Raw genomic sequence first — 24,803 nt, forward strand, 5'->3', positions numbered from 1 at the left:
ATGTTTTTACATACATATGTTATTAGTATTTGATTGCTATTTTATTTACCGTGGGACTCCCACTTCGACGACGGGGAATATTCAAGCATGTGAATCTATGAAAGACAGCCTAATACTGGAGAAAAGTGATTTTTTTCAGCTAAATTTGAGGTTTGCAGGGCTTTCTTTGTAAGGAAACGTTGGGTGATCCACGCAAGCCATACCTCTCCCTGGAATCCCCTGGGTGTCTAGTTTTCAGAAATGTGTGGGTTTGTAGGTTTCCTTAGGTGGCCGCCGAGCACCGGGCCAAAAACCCAGGGGACTCCCCTTGCAAAACCAGGTCATTTTGAGTGAGACAATTTTGATGTCGCCTCAATACGTTTTGGGCCCTTGCCTGTCACGGGTACTTGGGCCTCCCACACAAATGAAGCACCGTTTTTATCAGGAGACCCGGGGGAATGCTGGGTGGGAGGAAATTTGTGTCAGCCTAGGGATGCCACAACTTTCCCACACATAAATGTGTGAAAAAAGTGATAATTTCAGCTAAATTCGAGGTTTGCATGGGCATTCTGGGTAAGGAAACATTGGGGGATCTATGCAAGCTACACCTCCCTGGACTCCCCCGAGTGTCTAGTTTTCAGAAATGTGTGGGTTTGGTATGTTTCCCTAGATGGCCGCCAAGCTCGGGGCCAAAAACTCATGGGACCCCCCCCCTGCAAAACCAGGTTGTTTTGTGATAGGTAATTTTTATGTCTCTTCAATAGGTTTTGGGCCCTTGCCTGTCACGGGCACTAGGCCTACCCAAGCAAGTGAAGTACCATTTTTCTCCGAAGACTTCGGGTAACGCGGGGTGGGTGGACTTTTGTGGACCTACATAGATTCCAGAACTTTCCACCACAGACATGTGAGGAAAATGTGTTATTTTGGACACTTTTTTAGGTTTGCAAGGGATTCTGGGTAACAGAACCTGGTGAGAGCCAGTCAAGTCACCCCATCCTGGATTCCCCTAGGTGTCTAGTTTTAAAAAATTTACAGGTTTGCTAGGCTTCCCAACGTGCCAGCTGCGCTAGAGCCCAAAATCCACAGGTAGGCACATTGCTAAAAAAAAAGTCGGAGCCCAGTGTGCTTTCTGCCGCCCTGGGGGGGAAATCGGGGGAGGGGGTTTCATCCCGATATGCCCCTAAAGGGGCAAAAAAGACTGTGGCTATTTTTGTGGGGATGGGGGCATTGGTATGACTATTTTGGGCTGCCCCCACCCATAAAAAAAGCCTGCGTACTCGCTGGCGCCTAGTGGGCTTTCTGTCCCCCCAGGGGGCAGATCAGAGGCCACTGCCACCATCTGCCCTCCTGGGGGGGGCAGAAAGACTGGAATTTCTCTGGGTGTGGGGTGGGGGTATTGTCATGCCCATTTTGGGCAGCCCCTACCCCTACACTAATAAAACAAAAAAATCCATGGTTTCTAGTGGGCTTTCTGCGCCCCCGGGGGTGCCAGATTGGGGGCTACAGCTCCCATCTGCCTCCCGGGGGGCAGAAAGACTGTCATTTTTGTGGGGGGGAGGGTGGGGGCATTGGCGCACCCATTTTGGGCAGCCCCCAACCTAAAAACAAATGCGCAAAAAAAATCCCTGGCGTCAAGTGGGCTTTCTTCCCTCTCCCGGGAGTAGATTGGGGGCTACTGTCCTCATCTGCCCCGCAGGGGGGGGGGGCAGAAAGGCTGTAATGGTGGCAGGGGGGTTGGCGGCATTGGCAAGCCCATTTTGGGCAGCCCTCACCCTAAAACAAATTGTGCAAAATAAAATCCCTGGCATTTAGTGGGTTTTCTGCCCCCCAAGGGGGGGGGGGAGATTGGAGGCTACTGCCCCATCTGCCCCCCAGTGGGGGCAGAAAGGCTGTAATGGTGGCGGGGGGTGGGGGCATTGACATGGCCGTTTCGGGCAGCCACCACCCTGAATAAAATTGCCCCAAAAAAATCCCTGGCAGCAAGTGGGCTTTCTACACCCGAAGGGGCAGATTAGGGGCCAATGCCCCATCTGCCCCGGGGATGGGGGGCAGAAAGGCTGTAATGGTGGCAGGGGGGTTGGGGGCATTGGCATGCCCATTTTGGGAAGCCACCACCCTAAATAACATTGCCCCAAAAAAAATCCCTGGCGGCAAGAGGGCTTTCTACCCCCCGGGGGGGCAGAAAGACTGTAATGATTACGGGGTGGAGGCATGCCCATTTTGGGCAGCCTCCACCCTTATTTTTACTTACTGAAAAAATCCCTGGTGTCTAGTGGGCTTTCCGCCCCCCCCCCGAAGGGGCAGATTAGAGGCCAGTGCCCCAGCTGCCCCCTAGGGGGGGCAGAAAGGCTGTAATGGTGGCGGGGGTGGGGGCATTGGCATGCCTGTTTCGGGCAGCCACCACCATAAATAAAATTGCGCAAAAAAAATCCCTGGCAGCCAGTGGGCTTGCTGCCCCCCGAAGGGGCAGATTAGGGGCCAATGCCCCATCCCCCCGAAGCAGAAATACTGTAATGATTATGGGGAGTGGGGGCATGGGCATGCCCATTTTGGGCAGCCCCCACCCTTATTTTTACTTTCTAAAAAAATCCCTGGTGTCTAGTTGGCTTTCCGCTCCCCCGTAGGGGCAGATTAGAGGCCAATGCCCCATCTGCCCCCAGCAGAAAGGCTGTAATGGTGGCGGGTGGGGGCATTGGCGTGCCCGTTTCGGGCAGCCCCCACCCTAAAAAAATCTTTAAGCACTTAGAAAGGGAAACTGAAATGAGCCTCTGGGCTCATTTCAGTTTCGGTTTCACTGAAATGAAGTCAGCGCGACGTGCGAGCCGATCGTCATTTCAGGGAAACCAGGGTGGGGCACCTCGGGAGCTGGGGAAGCTCTTCCCCAGCTCCCGAGGCTATTTTGGTAAAAAGGGAATCCCTCAGAGGGATTTCCCAGGGGATGTTCCATGACGAGCTGGACTCGTCATGGGCACAGGAGCACTGTGTCCCATGGCGAGTCCAGCTCGTCATGGGCATACAAGGAGTAGTACTGAAGACTGCCTGGAGACGCCGACGGCCAGAGCGGTGCTCCTTTTACCTGCGCTGCAGCCAGGTGGGGTGAAGCTCCTCAGCCTACACATAAGGTTTACGGTTGAGCACGCCTGGACTTTCAGGTGACACTTTTAATTTATTTATCTTTTGAAAGCAGTAGTGTATTATATACAGGTCCTGAGGAATGCATTAAGAACATCTTACAATATGCTGAAACATGTCGACCACTAAGTGCGGTTATTATTTAAAGCCTGCACCTACACCTGCCTTTTAACCTTAGGGTGTGGGGGTTATTATTAAAATTTTTTTACCACCCATTCACCTAATTTTAGTACCTTTCACTTTTTTCATCACTATACACTGCTTTTTTCAGCAGCCACCACCACACTTCTCTGTTCTGCTCTCATACCTCATATTACATCTCGGTCACGGTAATATTTACCGGCCGTCTTGCCTCCTGGGTAAGGAGATCCCATATGATGATAATAAGGGCGGTACAGTGTGGCTTCTGATGGGAACAATATTTCCCTCCTGGTACCCTTGAGTCTTGACTCGACCACTCTTTTATTATTTCTCACTGTTACTGTCTGATATAGTGGATCCTACTGTCAAAACTTTCCTTTCTCTTTCAGACCCCCAGATATCAATTGTTGTGATACATACAAGGAGTTAAACATTAATGGCACAAGGATAGAGTCTACTTTTACATTTTTTCACACAGGTCATGGTGAACTGTAAATGCGCTGTTAGGTAATGCAATGCAGAGTGCCAACACGAAAATGATAATTTGACATGATTGCAGTTAAATACAAGCCCAATCCTCCTTAAAACAAAGCCCAATACCAAACATCTTACCAAAAAAAAGCCCAAATGACATCCGACATAGAAAATTGCTAAAAGCTTAAAAAATATAACAAACGAAGCAGGAGGCATGGCGCAAGACGTACCCCCAATACAAATGTGGAATTAAGAGGAGGTGGGAGGGAGGAAAACTATATGTAAATGTAATGAACTATGGTGCCGAAACTACACACAAGCAAACAGAAAGAGCAGGAAACCAAGAAAAAAAGTAGTCCAACAGAGAACAGACAACAAACTGTAGTATGATGAGACAGTACTTCGTCCCTGCTGCATGGGAGGAACGAAAGAGAGAAAGGAGGGAGAAAGAGGCAGGACTGACCACTGGCAAGCAAGATTTTTAAAGGACACAAACAAATAAATCAAAAGCTGGGGGATGGCTTTAAGCCAACATAAGAAATTACAACAGGTCTTGAATGCTCGACCTAAAAAGGTATCAAGGTAACTTTGTCAAATAGTGTTTGCCCGAATGCAGCTCATACTAACAGGGCCAGAGAAAGATTAAGAACCTCATTACAAGTCTGTCGGAATAGGGTAGGTTTAGGAGGCTGGCTTAGTATATGGTGCACAAGTGAAGCACCCTACACTAATCCAGGCAACACTTATGGTGATTTGTGTGATCTTAGATAACCTTAGAAAGTTCTTTCAGTGGTACCTGTGGTGAGCAGCTTTCAGGCTTAGTCCAGAAGGTGTGTTAAGCAGCTTCTTTTACCAGTACTAATCATGCAGTGTAGGTTAAACAAAAAAACACACAGTGTAGTTATAAAAAAAGTAACATTTATTATACACACTCACTAACACATTGGTATATCTGAAACCCGGAGACAAACACAATACACACAATATTTCAAAAGGAGAACAGGTAAGTAACACAAATACACAGTGGTCACCAAGGGTAGACAAAACCATATACTAAAAGTGAAATTCGACCTGCGACCAAAGCCGAGAATTGACCAAGAAGACTTAGAAGAGCTGGGGACCCAAGGACCCACCCAATGTAAGTAACCAGGAACCCCACAGAGGCCGTGTGCAGAGTAGAAACACAGCCGCATACTCCATGAAAGTCAATGGGGAAGTCGTGGTTGCAGTTTTGCAGAAGGACCCTTCCAAGAGGACACTGAAGAAACCCCGTGGAAGATTGAAGGTTGGAGAGTCACCGCACTGGTGGATACCCCAGGAACCAGGATACCTGCACCAAGGAAGCCGGGTGCATAGGTGCGAAGTAATGTGGGAAACCGCCGTAGACCACAATGGAGGACTTCAGTGAAGATGCCACTGGCGAAGAAGGTGAAAGAGTCTGGTGGAACCCAAAGGAGGATTCAAGATGACAGGTACCCGCAAGCAGAAGGGACAGAGTCTATGCCACTCACGAGTGACCAGGAGGCAAGGAGACGAATGACCACCGATGTCGGAGATAGAGGAGAGTTGACGTGCACTTGGAGCTGCAGGTGTGTGGACCAGGCAATGCTGTGGAAGACCAGGAGCCATTCACAGGCTGTCCCACGTCGGATGTCAAGAGCCAGAGGGACGATGTCTGGCAGGGGCACCAACAAGGCTTTGCCACGGCCACCAACGTAGTAGTCGAAAAAGGTGCAGTGTCGAGACCAGCAAGGTCCAAGTGACTCACTGCGAACAGGTAAGTCAGAGCAGGCTCCAAGCAAGCAAGGGAGCCCACTGGAGCCAAAGCAGACCCTCAAGAAGACCTAGAGGCCGAAGGCGCAGGAGTCGCAAGAGGACCTCGAGCAGCTCACCAAAGATAAAGGCCCACGGGGCAGAGGATGCAGTGGGGAAGAATATTTTGGCAGAGATGCTGGAGCATGGAGCTTTTTGGATCGTGAAGATCTTTGGAGATGAGAGTCAACAAGCCTTGGCAACGGCAAGTCGACGCGGTGCACAAGTGTGCTGCTCCAGCGGTTCCTACGAGGGATACTGCCCTCAAACTCGGCGAGAAGACAGTGTAGGCCTCGAGGGAGTTGCAGTACCACCACCTGTGTTGCTGGGCCTTTCAAAGTTCGGAGCAGCAGACCGGTCAGCTTAGTTGTGGTGCCTGCAGATGCAAGGGAGTGACTTCTTCAATCCAAGGGAGATTCCTTGGGTGTCTTAGATGCTCACAGGCCTGGAGAAGAACCTGGATGAAGCACAGGCACAGACGGCGCAGAAGACTGGCAGGATGACTAGACCAGGAGCAGTAGGAGTCTTCTCAGATGCAGTCTTGGTTCTGAAAGTGAAGTCCAAAGTGCCCAGACGGTAGAAATAGAAATGGGTTCGGGTCTGAATCTTGTCCCACGATGAATCTGAAGAGCCACCCACAGGTAAAGGGTGCCTCCCAGAGGACAGCTGGACAGAGGGAAAGATACTCCCATATCCTTTGTCAAGTTTTGCCAGAGCGGGAGCCAACGGCTCTCTGAACTGGTTTTAACTGGAGTATGCAAGGAGGGCACAAAATGTGCCCTTCAAAGCAGTCTGGTGACGCTGGCAAGCACCGCCACCCCAGCCCTATACACTAAGTCCTCTCTGGGAGGTGGTCAAACCTCATTGTGACAGGAAACCTATTGTTCTACCTTCCCCTGCTTAAGCTTGGCTCAGAAGTAGGATGTCAGGATCGTGTCTGTGGTCGGCAGCATCACTAGTTTGCTGTTAGACCCTGAAAGGCTGGTACCAGGAACACAGGGGATTCCCTGGGGGAGCCCCCCAGCACATGGGATCCTACATCTAACACTGTAATTGGTGTTGGGGTAGGATTCCAACAGGTTTTATACCAAACATGACCAGTGTCGGTATAGCCAATATATAGATAGACATCTCATAATTGACTTGATGTCCACTATATGTATAGAATGGCTGCCCACACTTACAAAGCCAGGAGTATTGACTCCTAGGTTTGTAGGGGGTGTCCTGCTCATGCAGGGCACCCTCACACCTATAACCAACCACCCTGCCTTCAGGATTGAAAGGCCTACCTTGGGGGTCACATAGGTTTCAAAGGCAGTGACCTCAGATTTGTAAATGTAAATGTGTTTGTATTTATAGAGCGCACTTCTACCCAGAGGTCTCGTAGCGCTGTATTCATACCGCTGTGTAACCCATCCTGGCTTTGGTGTGAAATGTCCACTCCTGGCCACCCCCAAGGTGAAGCCAGGCATCCAAGCGCTGCTGGGGTCGTTGTGGAGATTAAGCAAGCTATTGCCCAGAGTCGCAGAGTGGGACTCATGATTAGACTAGGCACCGAGGCAAGAATTATCAGGTCCGGGGAAATTGAGTCCAAGAGCCGCCGAGGCGGGAATTGAACCCTGGTCCCGGGCCAGACCTCTGCATCAGGGTCTGCCGCTCTAACCATTGAGCCACACTTCTCCACCTTCAGATTTAAGGAAACTTATATCTAATGGGAGTGATGCTGGCACCAGTTCACACAGGCTGCTATGGTAGACCTATAGTCACAGTTTGAGTGGTCTCTCATGGGTGGCATAATGCATTCTGCAGCCCATGGGAGACCCCTGGTGCACCTATGACATGGGTACCCTAGTACAATAAATTAGGGACTTAGAAGGGTAAACCAGTAGCCAATTAGGAAGGTACCAAAGTACTTACCATAGTCCAATTTAGGGAGGGAGCACAATGACTTGGGCCCTGATTAGCAGGATCCCAGTCAGACTAGTGCAAACCACACTGACACCAGGACAAAAGAGGGGGGAACCATGCTAGAAGGATCCTACCTTCTTACCGTACGGAATTTACTATACTAGTTAAATACCATTACCCTAGGGTGAGGAATTTACCAGGTGTAGTAAATACCTCCTGTCTTGAGTTTTGAACAGGAAACAAGGCATAACATGCAGAACCAGTTTCTAACACACATAAAATTCCATATGTGTTGCCTTTTGTAACCCCCCCTAGTAAATTTCAGTAGGTTTCACTGTTCTGATTTGTTTCAGGGAAAAACTATGAGGGTGTGAAAATGATAATGACTTGGATATCACTTGACCCCTAATCAAGGGTCGAAAAATCAAACAATTGTTACTAGACCTGCAGGACAAGTAACTTAAAAAATCTACTTGACCTAACTGTAATGCGCTTGACCTCAGTCTCTGAAAGCTGAGTTAATGTGATAAGTTAACAAGATGTAAAGGTATTTTTATTGTGCATTCACTTTATGAGCAATAAAGATGCCTTTAAATCATGTTATCTTGTTACATTTTCTTTGCTTTCAGAGACAGATGTCAAAAGTCAGTTTGTCTTCCTAATAGCCAGAAAGAGCGAGTAGGACATTAAAATAACTCATGCTAATTAAATCTGGTTTGCTAATGCAATGGATTTTTCGAGCCCTGCTAATGATGATCATTTTTATAGATGATATATTTTAATCATATAAGGCCCATTTTTAATGGAATTATGTATATTACAATATGAATTATTTCTCGGTTATGCTAAAATTGCAACATTGTTATACTAGTTTATGAAGCTTGGGAGTATTTTGGTGGTCTCCTGAGAGGTTTTAGCTTATATTTTATTAGCTGCGTTTTTATTCCTTTTTTTATTTTTTGCTATTCATGCATAAGATTTTTATGTAATCTCAGTTCTGATGTATTATTTTGATTTTAACTGTATGCACTGTCATTTTATGAGATTGTAATATACAGTTATGATCCCTATTTCACTTTTATGATCTTTATTTTAACAAGATCAAATAAAGTGATTTTTTATTTTATCACACGGCTTGTAATTCCAAATCCTGTGGAAACGTATTTGCAGAAGACGGAATTAGGCCCTCAACCCGTAATAAGGCCTTAGCTAGAGCATGAGACACAAAGTTAAACATATATTCTCATAAATAAAAAACAGCTCCATACAAACCCAATGATAATACCAGCAGAAAAATTAAATAATAGGTCAGCAAGGGTTAAAACATTAACTTACGTCAGAGGAAACGTGCAATGTTTTAACAATATTTATTTTATTATTTCTTAAAATATATTAATCAAGCATTATACACCATTTACCATCAATTATCAGAAGCATATTACATACACCCCAACCCGACAACACAGGGGACGTGCAATGTTAAATAAGTGTATGAAGTTTCATCTTTGGAGAAATGCAGAGTAAACAAGAGGCCTATTTCTACTACAGCTGGGTCCTACTTAATACATGTTTGAGACTAAAACCAGAAGGAAAGTAAATAATACTTCATTACAGCATGTTTAGTTTATTGCTGAAAGATCATCAAATATTATCTCACAGGTTTATAGCTATAGGTGCCAGTTTTTGAGGTGGGCCCAATGTAACATTTCTCATGGGGGATATACATATACTCATATATAATAACGGTTTTAGTGAAATTTAAAACCTTAAGTGGTACAAAATACAGTTGATCCTTGTGTGTGTGCTAGGGTCTTTCATGATCTTCTGTGTTCAAAGACACAAGTGCCTGTCATTTTCATATTGTTGACAGCGCAGTTGTCATTTTTAGATTAAATCTGCAAGTGCCATCCAGGAAATATTGTAAACAATTAGAGACTTGAAAGTACACTGCATAATTCTGCAAATTACTTCCCTCCATAACCAAAGGGCTCACGTTCTTAAGATCTATATTCAACTGTAGTCAAACTCTATTACAACATGTGAGTAAATCGTGACCAGTGATTTTGCCCATGTTACGATTTAGCATCTTTATGTGATGTTTCCCAGCTGATTAGCCAAACAAAACTATGGATTATCAATTCTGTGAATTCTAGATTTTGAAACTACTAACAAAATACCGGAGGGAAACAAATCACACCTTGCAGAAGCAAGAGAAAGATAAATATCAACAGTAGTACCAATGCACAGTAGCAGCCTTTTTTCAAATACTAGCAGCTTTTTTCAAATAAAAACAATTTAAGTAAACAATCACTTAAGTTTTAAGACATCATAATTTTAACAATTATTTACCTAAGGTTTCGCTTAAAACTTGCTCCACAAAAGGGTTATAAGTAAGAAGCTGCTCGATGAGGGGATCCAGGGAGACAAGAAAAATGCAGGTCATCTCATCCCTGTGAACCTCAGACATAGCTGTAGCATTCAGTCCGGGAGGAAACTTACTGACAAACAAAGACAAACACATATTATACTACTACATATTTCAGGTTTTTGAAAATACAGAAAAACAATTATTCAACAAGTTTTCCCATACAAACTAACTGTTGAAAAACTATTAGTATATGTTCGAAATATGTAAAAACGGCTGCATTAGAGTTAATCAATTAATAAAGATATTAAGTTATTTGTCAAACTTGCACGCAGCAAATTGCTAATTTGTTTAGCAACCTGTTTTTGAACACGACTGCCATAAAAGTCTACAAGAGTGTGGAGGCTTGCTTCATTATGTAACACCATTATCCTGGAGCAGTAAGGGGACGATTTTGTTGGCAAAGTGGATATATGCCTTCAAACATAACCACAAAGCTTAGGAAGGATAAGTTACTTACCTGTAATGATAATGCAGATTTTCCACAGTTTTAATGTAAAGAAAATCATGATTTTATTAAAAAAGGCACGGAGGCTAATATTATGCATGTTCAAAGTTCTTCCAAAACCTTACTCAAAACATTTTCCACAGGCTTAAAGTAAAACTTACGAAAAGTCGAATCATTTGACCAATCTGCTGCCTTCAAAATTCCGCCCAAACTAAAACCTTTAACAAAGGCCTTACTAGCCATAGCCCCTCTCACCGAATGGGACCCGAAAACACTAGTATCCACCCCTGCCTTGACCATCACATTTCTCACCCATCTCGCCAAAGTAGGAGTAGACACAGCCTTATACGGATTAACATAAGAAATCAATAACTGCTTACAATCTGCTTTTCTCAAAGCAGAAGTCCTTTTTTCATACTCCTTCAGGCACTTAACCACACACAAAACACTCTCTCCCTCTAAAAGAGGATAAAAAATTGTTCTTGACATCGTTTTCGTCCTTCTCTTAACCTCAAAACACACTCCCTCTGGTTGATAAAACCTAGAATTAACATCCAAAGCCCTAACATCTGACACCCTCCTAAACGAAACCAGACACAACAGCATTGTCATCTTCCAAGTCAAGAATTTCAAATCCAACCCTGTATTTGACCCCCAACTTTCAAGCTCCCTCAACACCAAAGTGACGTCCCAAAGTGAATCATACTTAGCCTTCGGTGGAATAACCACCCTAACACTTTTAACCAATCTCCTGACCAGAGCATGCTGTCCAACTGGAACTCCATCCACCAGACCATGCCCCGCTGAAATAGCAGATCTACTTAGATTAACTGAATTATACGCCAAACCACTACAAAAAAGACCTGACAAATAATTTGCTACCTCTACCACAGGTGCTGAAATGGGATCCAAACCCCTCTCAACACACCAACCATTCCACTTTCTCCACGCTGACTCATACACCCTAGAAGTCCCTTTAGACCATGACTTTGAGACAAGCTCCTCAGCCTCTTTTGATAAACCCTGCACTTGCCAAACTCTCCTGAAATCAACCAAGCCATCAACTTCAGTTGTCCTGTGACCACCAGGTCGTGAAAGTTCCCCTGAACATCCATCAATATGTCCCTGCAATCTGGCAGAATTACAAAATCATCTCCGAACAGCAGTCCATCGCTCTGTTCACCCAACTCCTTGCCAGCCAAATCTGCAAGCTTTGGATCTATCTTAAACAAGATACTTTTTCTCCTTTCCAGGCAGAGTGCTGCATTCGCATTTCCCAACAAGCAAACTGCACGTTGAACCCATTGACGCATTTCGCTCACGTCAACTCCGGTATTGTTTGATCTCCTTGTGGATCAACAAATTCCTCAAACTCCAATTTAATTTCCTCATCTACTCTCCTTCTCTTAACCTTAAACTCTTCCACATCAGAATCATCCAAACTAGAGCTGCACGTAATCTCCACATCCCCACTAGTCGAACTGCCATCACATGCCACAGTAATATGTCCTTTCTTCTGTGCCTTTATAGCACCCACTTTTGCCTTTATAGCATTCTCTTTCTGCACTCTATTTTCCTTTTCTTTTGATGGTTTCCCTTTAACCACATTCTTTTTTCTTTTCCTTCTTTTTTGTTCCTCCAGAGGAAGTCCCTGCCATCTCTTCAACTTCTTCAGATGTAAAGAAACCATCTTCCTCACCAGATCTCTGAATAATCTCACCTTCTTTTACTCTTTTTGCTATTGTGCTCTCTATTTTCTTTTCCATAGAGGCACTAAATTCTCCAAACATTTTCTCCATAAATCCCTTCATTCTATCTTCCATACATAAATCCTCTTTCTCCATCATATTTTCTTCTAAATAAATATCCTCCTTAAATAATCACTACAAGAATACCAAAACTCCTCAAATATAACCTCTAATTATTCTTCTCCTAAAATCGTTTTCCTACTATAAAAACACAACAAACCGGCACCTCTCCTGAACTCACGAACTCTGACTGAAACTGACGATCAGTCGACAATAAAAAAACAAACCCCTAAACATGGCCGGTCACGTTCAATCCTAAAATCTAGACGCTTCCCAAACACCTAAAATGGCCGCCGCACGTTACGCACGTACGGTGGCCCCTCTGCTCCACAACACCTTTCCTCTTAGAGATCTCTCATATAACGAGTAATATTCTGTCTTCGCTCTCGCGCCTGCTCTCGCGCTTAGAATCTATAACAGAAACCGACGCGCACAGCGATTGTTCGAGATCGTACGCTCTTCAACTGTCAATTGAAAATCTACGACGGTAATCCGCAATAATATATTTTCAACACATATTCCATTACTAAAATATATACATTTAACAATAATACGTTCTAAGACCTAAATTTAACAGAATTTAGTTAATTTCACTCATTAGATTATAAAGTCTTTTCAAACGAAAGACTTTAAATATCATCATAAATATCAGCTTATACTCTCTTACTCAATCATACTCATTCTTAATTTAACGCTAATTAAACAGACTTATTAAATTAATTCAAGAACTCGAACTGAGTACTTATCTTATGTTCGAGCAGCAACAAAAGAGGAAGATGGCTGCTGGTCATAGGGACTTATACATGTTCTAAGTTCTAGAATTTTGGTTGTATTCTAATCCTAAGATATTGGGCGGTAATAAAAGGGTATGCATAATGTTGGCCTCCGGGCCTTTGACATAAAATTCTCTTCCAGCTGAATCCTCATCAAAGCCATAAGCACTGTACAGGGAGCCGGGGGTACATAATATATGTGTATGTAAAGAATACAAATATGTCCAGAGTACTAAAATATATATATATATATATATATATATACACACATACATATATATATACATATACACACATACATATGTATATATATTACCTACTGGCGGTCGCCAGTAGGTATATATAGTTAGGATTTTTTCTCTATGGGATTTTTGAACATTCTATGTCTAATAACTTTGGTGTTTGTGGACGGAATTGGCTGAAATTTTCAGGAAAATTGAACATTTTGTTTCTGAGCAGCCACTGAAAATTTGGGGGGGGGGTTTGTCAAGGGGGGGCTGAGAAAAAAGGGGGGTCCCAAAACGTGTTTTTCCCATGTTAATTTCCATAGGGCGGTTGGCCTCACTTTTAGCCCGAACGGCTGAATGGATTTGCACGAAACTTGGCAAAATTGTAGAGACTGTTAGCCCGATGTGCCTTTGCTAGGTCTCAAGATATGTGCTCCAGTGGATTTTGAGAAATTAACGTTCAAAAAAAGATATATATCTGTAAGCGCGCTCCGGGCAGCGCCACGGTTCGCGTACCTGGCGCGTAACGGAACTTCGCGAAGCGAAGCTGATTGGCTCTCCGGTGTCTGTCAACATTCTAAACAGTCCGGAGCGGCCGCCATCTTGTCTCTCGGTAGGATTGAGAGACAAGATGTGGTGAAAAACGAAGGGGAGAATGAAGGAAAGGGGGCAAGGTAGACCCCTCCTGACCCCCTAAGATTGATGAGGGGGATATTAAAGTGCCCCACGGGGGAAAAAATAAAAAAATAAAAATTTTCGCAGTAGAGGCGCGTCCCGGTACGCGAACCGGGCAGCTCACCGGGCAGCTAACCGGCAGCGTAGCTGTCAACATTGTAAACAGTCCGGAGCGGTCGCCATCTTGTTTCTCGGTAGGTTCGAGAGACAAGATGTGGTGAAAAACGAAGGGGGAAATGAAGGAAAGGGGGCAAGGTAAACCACTCCTGACCCCCTAGGATTGATGAGGGGGATATTAAAGTCCCCCGCGGGGCAAAAAAAAAAATTGCGATTTTTCGCGGTAGAGGCGCTTCCCGGTACGCGAACCGGGCAGCTAACCGGCAGCGTAACGGGAGTCCGCCATCTTGTGTTTTTGGAGCGTCCGGTTCGCGTACCGGGTAGCGTCCCGGTAAGCGTAACAAGAGAAACAGTAAAAAAAAAAATAATGGAATAGATTATCAAGAAAACTTTGAAAAATTGTAGGGACTGTTTGTTTGATGTGCCTTTGCAAGGCCTCAAGATATGTGCACGTGTGGATTTTGGCTAATTAAGGTTAAAAAAGATATATATATCTGTAAGCGTGCTCCGGCGCGCTTACGTTACGGGTTTTGTTTGCGCTGCAGAGCCGATACGTCACGGTTATGCGACGTGTCATGAGGCATCTCACGTGGCTACGTGATACGTCACGTAATAAAGAATATATTTTACAGATATAGATATTAGCTTTTAAAAAAACAATGAAATTCACTGAAAAAACCATAGGTTATAGACCATATATAGTTAGGAATTAGCATTTACAAAACCTTGAAAATTCACTGAAAAAACCATAGGTTATAGACCATATATAGTTAGGAATTAGCATTTAAAAAACCTTTTTTTACTCACACAAAACCATTGAAATTCCATATATAGTTAGTTAGTTGCACTAACTATATATCGCGCACCCGCAATCCACTGCTGATCATGTCACATATTACATCATTCATGACATGGTCAGTGACATCACTGATGACATCACTGATGACATCTCAAATGACATCACTGATGACATCACTGATGACATCTCATTTGACATCAATGACCACATTACTGATGATATCATTCATGTGACAATACAATGCATCTCCTCACATTTTAATATAACCTCTGTTACACCCAGTGTTAAATACAGAGTATAATTTTTGAAACCATTGACACACCAATACTAGTTACTACATACGCACTCACTGATTCCTACGTCTACACACACATTCACTCATTCACCCATTCAATCATTCATACATACCATCACTCATCTTTACAACACTATCATATGCACTCATACACCTATACAGACACTCACACTCTGCCACTCATCCATGGAGTTACTCACACACCTAGTCAGTCCTGTAAAGAATCAATCACACTTCCATTTTCTTGTCTATACAGTTAAACATAGAGCACCTTACATTTTCAAACATATACTAACACATACTTACTCTCTTATACAATCATTGATACAAGTACACATTGATCTGCACAGAGTCACACACCTCCCAGCCAGCCACACACACACTCAGTCTCCCATACAAATACTTGGACAATCAATCAATAACCCATATAGTTAATCATATAGCTACCGATCAACACATGCAGCAGTTTACAGAACAGACATAATGATGCACAAATTAAGACAGTTTAGTCACTAACCCATGCACTCAGTGAGACACATTTAATCACTCACTCATACATTCAGTCATGCACCTACTAAATCCTTCGTCCAGACACGTATACTTCCACTGTCATTTGAGATGTCATCAGTGATGTCATCAGTGATGTCACTGACCATGTCATGAATGATGTAATATGTGACATGATCAGCAGTGGATTGCAGGTGCGCGATATATAGTTAGTGCAACTAACTATATATGGAATTTCAATGGTTTTGTGTGAGTAAAAAAAGGTTTTTTAAATGCTAATTCCTAACTATATATGGTCTATAACCTATGGTTTTTTCAGTGAATATATATATATATAAACGTTGGGATTGATTGCTGCTACCTTCGTGCTGTCTCACCATTAAAAGATTTGAAATGCAACTTTGCCAAGTGTCGGTGCACTTCTTTGAAGTTTGAAGAAGGAAGTGTGTTTATTTTCAAACAGAAGCCCTGCGCTGAATGCACTGACCGCCCTTCAAGGAACAGGCTTGTGTCGTGGGGCACTGTCGTGAGAAATTAATGGTTGAAGCCTGACCTGCTTGCCCCCAGCCTTTTGCAGTGTGCGGCGAGTTGGGAGCAGAGGAAATTATTTCCGGACTGTTGGCTTCAGGAGCATTTCAGAACTGTGAGTGAAACTGAAATAACGAACTGTGTGAGCTGGCAAACTTGGCTTTGAGCGCAAAGGAACAATATATTATTAAGAAGTGTTTGCGCAAAATTGTCTTCTACCAATATGAAATGACAGCGCTGGTACACCTTTATTAATTTGAAAAAGTTTTCCTTTGCGTGCTCTTCATGAAAAATACGGCCCATGCAAATTAGATTTAAATGGAAGTCACATGGGCCCTTTTTTGAAAAAAGAGACTGCCTCCCGTGATCAAGGCTCGAGTAGAGCAGAAACGTTGGGATTGATTGCTGCTACCTTCGTGCTGTCTCACCATTAAAAGATTTGAAATGCAACTTTGCCAAGTGTCGGTGCACTTCTTTGAAGTTTGAAGAAGGAAGTGTGTTTATTTTCAAACAGAAGCCCTGCGCTGAATGCACTGACCGCCCTTCAAGGAACAGGCTTGTGTCGTGGGGCACTGTCGTGAGAAATTAATGGTTGAAGCCTGACCTGCTTGCCCCCAGCCTTTTGCAGTGTGCGGCGAGTTGGGAGCAGAGGAAATTATTTCCGGACTGTTGGCTTCAGGAGCATTTCAGAACTGTGAGTGAAACTGAAATAACGAACTGTGTGAGCTGGCAAACTTGGCTTTGAGCGCAAAGGAACAATATATTATTAAGAAGTGTTTGCGCAAAATTGTCTTCTACCAATATGAAATGACAGCGCTGGTACACCTTTATTAATTTGAAAAAGTTTTCCTTTGCGTGCTCTTCATGAAAAATACGGCCCATGCAAATTAGATTTAAATGGAAGTCACATGGGCCCTTTTTTGAAAAAAGAGACTGCCTCCCGTGATCAAGGCTCGAGTAGAGCAGAAACGTTGGGATTGATTGCTGCTACCTTCGTGCTGTCTCACCATTAAAAGATTTGAAATGCAACTTTGCCAAGTGTCGGTGCACTTCTTTGAAGTTTGAAGAAGGAAGTGTGTTTATTTTCAAACAGAAGCCCTGCGCTGAATGCACTGACCGCCCTTCAAGGAACAGGCTTGTGTCGTGGGGCACTGTCGTGAGAAATTAATGGTTGAAGCCTGACCTGCTTGCCCCCAGCCTTTTGCAGTGTGCGGCGAGTTGGGAGCAGAGGAAATTATTTCCGGACTGTTGGCTTCAGGAGCATTTCAGAACTGTGAGTGAAACTGAAATAACGAACTGTGTGAGCTGGCAAACTTGGCTTTGAGCGCAAAGGAACAATATATTATTAAGAAGTGTTTGCGCAAAATTGTCTTCTACCAATATGAAATGACAGCGCTGGTACACCTTTATTAATTTGAAAAAGTTTTCCTTTGCGTGCTCTTCATGAAAAATACGGCCCATGCAAATTAGATTTAAATGGAAGTCACATGGGCCCTTTTTTGAAAAAAGAGACTGCCTCCTGTGATCAAGGCTCGAGTAGAGCAGAAACGTTGGGATTGATTGCTGCTACCTTCGTGCTGTCTCACCATTAAAAGATTTGAAATGCAACTTTGCCAAGTGTCGGTGCACTTCTTTGAAGTTTGAAGAAGGAAGTGTGTTTATATATATTACCTACTGGCGGTCGCCAGTAGGTATATATAGTTAGGATTTTTTCTCTATGGGTTTTTTGAAAATTCTATGTCTAATAACTTTGGCGTTTGTGGACGGAATTGGCTGAAATTTTCAGGAAAATGGCACATTTTGTTTCTGAGCAGCCCTTGAAAATTTGGGGGGGGTTCGTCCAGTGGGGGCCGAGAAAAAAGGGGGGTCCCAAAACGTGTTTTTAACATTGAGTTTTCCATAGGGCGGTTGGCCTCACTTTTAGCCCGAACGGCTGAATGGATTTGCACGAAACTTGGCAAAATTGTAGGGACTGGTAGCCCGATGTGCCTTTTGTAGGTCTCAATATATGTGCTCCAGTGGATTTTGAGAAATTAACGTTTAAAAAAAGATATATATCTGTAACAGCGGACCGGTTAGCGCTCTGGTTCGCGGACTTTTCGCGCAACGGAGCTTTGTGAAGCGAAGCTGATTGGTTCTCCGGCGTCTGTCAACATTCCAAACAGTCCGTAGCGGCCGCCATCTTGTCTCTCGGTAGGATCGAGAGACAAGAGGAGGTCAAAACAAAGGGGGAAATAACTATAAGGGGGCATAGTAGATCCTCGCTGACCCCCTAGGTTTGATGTGGAGGTTTTAAAAGGGCCCCGCGGGGCAAAAAAAAATAATAAAAATAATAATTGAACGGCTGAATGGATTTGCACGAAACTTGGCAAAATATTAGGGACTGGTAGCCCGATGTGCCTTTGCTAGGTCTCAATATATGTGCTCCAGTGGATTTTGAGAAATTAACGTTCAAAAAAAGATATATATCTGTAACAGCGCTCCGCTTCGCGTAACGGAGGTTTGCGAAGCTGATTGGTCATTCTGTCACTGGGCTATAGTTGGGCTACATCTGGCTGATATTTGGGCTACATTTGTTTTTTTGTGTGTCTGGCGGCCATCTTTGGGCTACATTGGGCTACATTGGGCTTCATTGGGCTACATTCGGCTAATTAGCAAATAGCTCATCGCAAACTAGGAATGGTAAAGAATCGCTATTTATTCCTTAAAGTTCGCTATTTAGGAAATGCAAATAACTTTGATGATACATATGGCGGTTCATCTCTAACAAGATAAGAAGCATAGGGATAGATTTATGATGACTGGCGCATCACCAGGGATGTGTTAGTCATTCTGTGCCGCTGTTCCGTCACCTATGGTGTGCTGCATTTACAATGCGGCGCATCATGGGGCAAAAACAGCACAGATGCGTGATGTATCTGTGCCGTAAAGGTGGCGCATTGCTGGAGTTGTATCGCAAGTGTGATGAAGCTCCAGCAAGGGTCGGGGGTGCCCCTGTCGCAGGGTTTCTGTTCTCACACAGAACTGTGGACAGAGGATTGGAACCTCGGCGAATTAGGGTGTCCCAAAACTCACGTTAGTAATCAAAAACTATTTAGCAAGCTAGGTACAGTGTCACATTGGATATAACAAACTCTCAATGTTTAGACAATCCAGAATATGAACTTATAGTACCTCAGGATACGTGGAACTCATGAACAGTCGGTCGTTATATATTTCTTAGAAACCAGAACATGGAGTTAAGAAGAACACATGTGTATTTGAAATGTTTATTTACTAATGCCGTCTTCTCAGGCGTAGTACCTTAGATAATAAAAGTACACATATTATCAGTAGCAAAATTACCAGCATAGTTACTAGTACATAAAAAGTGAATGGTGATAGTATGTTAACATGCTGTAAATGAATAAGAGTTAGCAACACTTATAAGCAGCCGCGGGCCGTGGAGGGAGTTACGGTGAGGCAGGGAGGCGGGGAGGGGGAGAAGCAGGGTGGAGAATACAAGTACACATATTATCAGTAGCAAAATTACCAGCATAGTTACTAGTACATAAAAAGCGAATGGTGACAGTATGTTAACATGCTGTAAATGAATAAGAGTTAGCAACACTTATAAGCAGCCGCGGGCCGTGGAGGGAGTTACGGTGGGGCAGGGAGGCGGGGAGGGGGAGGGGCAAGGTAGAGAGGGCTCCACCCTGCTTCTCCCCCTCCCCGCCTCCCTGCCCCATCGTAACTCCCTCCACGGCCCGCGGCTGCTTATATCTCACCCTCCCTAAAACACATATTATATTATTTGCTAAGAAGGTCTCTTTGTGTTGGTTTAGGGCGTGTCCATACTTTAGTGTCTTAGATTTGAAGGAATCACATCAGCATACACCAGCTCTCTCTTCATGTGAACCGCATCAACTGTTGTGTATGTGTGTTCGGCAAAGCAATATAAAACCCGCCTCATGCCCAGAATTGGCAGAAGTTGCACTTATGTTATGAGTATGAAGTCGTGGAGATCAGACCTCATAACAATTCTGTATTGTGTTGTTCTTGAAACTTTAGCACTCGCTGTACAGATATAGTTTAACAAGTAAAGCAGATAGTAGACCAATAACATATTATTCTCATGTAAACCACGATGAACTACTAGGTGGAAAGCTAAAGCAACAACTAAGTGTCGTGTGCAGAAGTTGCAAAAAAGGAAAAATGGCGTTTAAACCGGTAATGAGCCCATGCTAACTTAACACGGTGTAAAGATATCCAGGACCTAGATGACACCTCCTCATGATCCGGAAACGAACTGAATAAGATAATAGAAGTGCCATCTCATGAGAGCAGATTGCAAGTTTATATGTGGACGGTCCGCAAGGTAAAGCATTAAAAACTAGGAAAATTCAATGCTAAAGAAAAATAAAACAGCCAAGTACTTTATCGAGTCTTAAGCCAATAGGCAAGGTAAATAATAAAAACTTGACAAATAAGTCAATGAATTGTCAATGAAATGCTAGTACTCAGCATATCAAACATGAAAAAGGTCTATGACATAACTGTGTATGCAAAATAAGCTGCAACAGCCTCCAATAGGAAGTCACCGTCTTCATCCGAAAACAGTTCAGCCATCCAATTTAAAAGCGGAAAAGAACATACGTGCTCTCCCAGCACCGGATCCTCTATCACCATCAGAGGACAGCTCGGTGGGTTTTCAAGAAAGCTGTGTTCCAAGAAAGACTGTGCTGCCGCCAGTAAATTCCAGGGACCAAGTAGTCCATGCATCAATGCCACAGCCATAATCCTTTCGCCAGGACAAACCAACTCGTGAGTAATGATAGGAGTCATCAGCTGATTAAAGTCGCAGAGACACAAATCAATGGCCCAATCGAAATCACAGGTCAGGCAGTGAAATACAGGCTGGACACAGGTGAAGTAGGAGAACCGAAAAGATAATCCATATGCCGTGCTTAATATCGCCAACGGCATTGTGCCATAATATTCTAGCATGCGATTGCGGAACAGTGTCAGCAGCTGCAGGGTCGGAGGTTGCATAGGAGGGACATCCATATTTAAAAATGTAAAAAAGCACAAGAGCGTCCGCTGGTAATGCAAGTAAAAATGCAATCCACGAACCAGAGTGGAGAAAATGGAATGAAAGGGAGCAGGGATGACTCCAAAGATTTTCTCAAATGAAGTCACGAGACCACTGGTAACAACTTTAAAAAAGTGTGCCAGGGATTTTGTGGAGGATGCGTTAAAGATAGTCGGAAACATGTTGCTGAAATTGAAAGGCAAACCTGTGTACGGGTGTTCGCTATGTGAAGTACGAAAGTTTCACGGGCCGAACTCAAGGCCACCTCTCTCTGAGACAAAAGAGCTCTTATTCTTGTCATGCCGTTGAAACGTGTCCCAAGGTTGGTATTTGTGGCCAGATTGAAAACTCCCTATGTTCATGTGTGGGAGGAAATAGAACATTTCTGCAGCAAATAACCCGTTCACTTACTGTTACGATAAAAGGAATACTTTTAATTAACTCAGAACAATCTTCATTATTGAGCATCAAATAACTACCATTTTCCAACAACTTGAACGTGGGGATGATAGCAGGAACTGGCGTGCCTTGCAACACGCAAGCCATATTTGGTCGGTGTTTGTTGCATGAATCGTGTAACTGTATGTGCCTACACATTAGTGAATGATCTGGCGTCTCAGTGCATTCCTCTCCATTCAGATAAACTTCTTGATCATCTTTGAAACATCTGTATGTGTATGGAAGCGACCAGACCTCATGAACAAAAGCACTACCTAAAGGTTCATAAAGACCTATTGGTATATATTTCATACAATTTGAAAAGTTATATAAAGCAAAAGGCAGCGTTATTAAACCGTGGATAAGGCATGTTGCCAAAAAACCCGCAATCCTCTGCTGATGATGTCACTGAGCATGTCATGAATGATGTAATATGTGACATCATCAGTAGTGGATTATGGGTAATAGTATCTCTAGTTTACTCCCCTATAGCTGTCTTTCTTTTAACATAAGTGTGTGTTTCCTTCCCTTATACTTACTGTTTTTGGTTCGCTTCCAGTTCGCGTACCAGCGAGCGAACTAGGAAGCGAACTAAGAGAAATAGAGGTTGGCACAGTTCCAAATATTGTACCAATTTTTTAATAACGGGGAGGTAGTTCTGAAAAGAACTTTTTTTTTTATTTTTCTGAACATTTTTTTACTGTTTTTGAATTTTTCGGAACAGTTTTATATTTTTGGGGGTTTTTCTTGGAGGGGGCAATGAAAACGATTCATTGTAAAGGGCTCAACAGGAGCAACAAAACAAAAAAAAGAAGTATTTATTATTTTGGGCGTTTCGGACAAACTTGCATATGATAGTCAATAGCTCTGTTGATCAGAGTGATGCTTCTTTCTCCGTAGGAAATGAATCCATCGCAAAATACGCAGGTGTGTTTTACTTCACCAAATCTCATTTGTATATTTGGCACCATCTCCCTGCCCTCTGGTCCCGTTACTTCCGGTACAACAGATCTTCTGGCCATAATAGGAAGATTATCTAGGTCGTTCCGAAACTGTGCAGCACTGTAGTTGTTAGGATGCCACCTAGTCATATGGCGATGCATTGTGTAGTTTCCGAAACTGTATTTTTTGTCGGTCCCTCTGGACAGTCTATCTTGACATATAAGGCAAGTTACGTATCTTGCATTTACTTTTTTCTGACCTTTGGGAATTTTAAAAAATTGCCAAATGAAGTTTTCTTTCCGGTGAGACGTCTTGGGCTGCTCAGGCAAAAACTGCCTCTCTTCGTGCTCGTCCTCCTGTTCCTCTTCTTCTTCTTCTTGTTGAATTACAACTTGAGCAGGTGGTCCACTCTTCCTTGGATGCGGTGGAGGTGGTGGGGAAGCACCAGCTGAAGCTACTAAAGAAGCCATTGCTCAGTGATCACAAAGGGTCTTTCTCTCACAATGATGAAAGTCAGAGTGAGGAAAGAAGGAGGGATTTTCATCATTTGGGAAAAACAAGAGTTCTCAACCAATCAAAAGTGTTCATTTTAGATTATATGACCTAGTCTTACATCATTAGGAAACCAAAAGTGAAATGAACCAATGAAAAGTGTTATTACCAAGTCACATGACTTGCTGTGTTTACGTTAAGCGCTTTGCAGGGCCTCCCTGTTTGCTTCCAGAAACCTGCGCTTTGGCACTCGCTTCGCGTACCAGTTCGCTAACGTAGCACGTCATATGACGTATCAAGCGACAACGTGGAACGTCATGCGGACGGGAGGCGTCACGATGTTGTTTTCTAACGCGGCACTTGCGGTAAAGAAACGTTTACCGGCTCGCGGTCTATTTCGCGGCATCAAGGTCAGCTAACGGGAAGCTTCCCGATTCGCGAAGCGGGAACGAAGAAAAAAAAATATTTTAAAAAAAAATTATTCATAAACATATAAAATATATTTTTGGATTTAAAGAAGAATACATTTTACAGCTACAGATATTAGCTGTTAAAAAACCAATGAAATTCACAGAAAAAACCATAGGTTATAGACCATATATAGTTAGGAATTAGCATTTACAAAACCTTGAAAATTCACTGAAAAAACCATAGGTTATAGACCATATATAGTTAGGAAATAGCATTTAGAAAACCTTATTTTACTCACACAAAACCATTGAAATTCCATATATAGTTAGTTGCACTAACTATATATCGCGCACCTGCAATCCACTGCTGATGATGTCACATATTACATCATTCATGACATGGTCAGTGACATCACTGATGACATCACTGATGACATCTCAAATGACATCACTGATGACATCACTGATGACAACATCCAGTGACTGTATGCTTCTGTAAAGTTAAAATATGTCTTACATATTGAAGAATGAGTGGATGTATAAGTGTCTGGATGAAGGATTTAGTAGGTGCATGACTGACTGTATAAGTGAGTGATTAAATGTGTCTCACTGAGTGCATGGGTTAGTGACTAAACTGTTTTAAATTGTGCATCATTGTGTCTGTTGTTTTGTAATCTGATGCATGTGTTGATCATTAGCTATATGACTAACTATATGGGTTATTGATTAGTTGCCCAAGTATTTGTATGGGAGACTGAGTGTGTGTGTGGGTGTCTGGGAGGTGTATGACTCTGTGCATAGATGTGTGAGCAGTTGATTCACTAGATGTATGGGTTCAAAAGTGCATGTGGAAACATCTGTATGGGCGGTTGACTGTGTGCATGAGTGTATTGGTGAGTGAATGGATATCTCAGTGCTACATGTCAAAGTAAGTACATATGTAAAACACAGTACATGTGATAGTTGACATATATAAATAACTGTGCATAAGAGCCAGTGAATGTGTGAGTGGCTGTATGGATTATTGTGAACTTGTATCAGGGATTGTATAACAGAGTAAATATGTGTTATTATATGTTCCAATAAGTAAGGTGTGTATAACTATATAGTTGAGGAAATCGAGGTGTGATTGATTCTTTGCAAGACTGACTAGGTGTGTGAGTAACTCCATGGATGAGTGACAGTCTGTGAGTGTCTGTTTACACTGAGTGTATCTAAGGTTATATTAGAGTCTGAAGAGGTTCATTGTATCATCACATGAATGATGTCATCAGTGATGTGATCAGTAATGTCAAATGAGATGTCATCAGTGATGTCATCAGTGATGTCATTTGAGATGTCATCAGTGATGTCATCAGTGATGTCACTGACCATGTCATGAATGATGTAATATGTGACATCA

At 43.2% G+C, this 24,803-nt stretch overlaps 1 protein-coding gene across 7 annotated transcripts in view; it reads right to left on the reverse strand.

Moving 5' to 3' along the window:
* FIRRM (FIGNL1 interacting regulator of recombination and mitosis) overlaps window positions 1–24,803 on the reverse strand; it is a 3,243,174-nt gene that overhangs the window by 1,798,824 nt on the left and 1,419,547 nt on the right. For 5 of the 7 annotated variants that reach the window (XM_078686707.1, XM_078686714.1, XM_078686699.1 and 2 more), the window contains one exon: window positions 9,796–9,944. The exons of the other annotated variants lie outside the window; for them this stretch is intronic. In XM_078686707.1, coding sequence (XP_078542833.1) covers window positions 9,796–9,944 — 149 coding nt within the window. The remainder of the gene's footprint in view (window positions 1–9,795; window positions 9,945–24,803) is intronic. 7 annotated transcript variants of the gene reach the window in all.

Source organism: Lissotriton helveticus, chromosome 1_1 (assembly GCF_964261635.1).
Source record: "Lissotriton helveticus chromosome 1_1, aLisHel1.1, whole genome shotgun sequence".
NCBI classification, from domain to species: domain Eukaryota; kingdom Metazoa; phylum Chordata; class Amphibia; order Caudata; family Salamandridae; genus Lissotriton; species Lissotriton helveticus.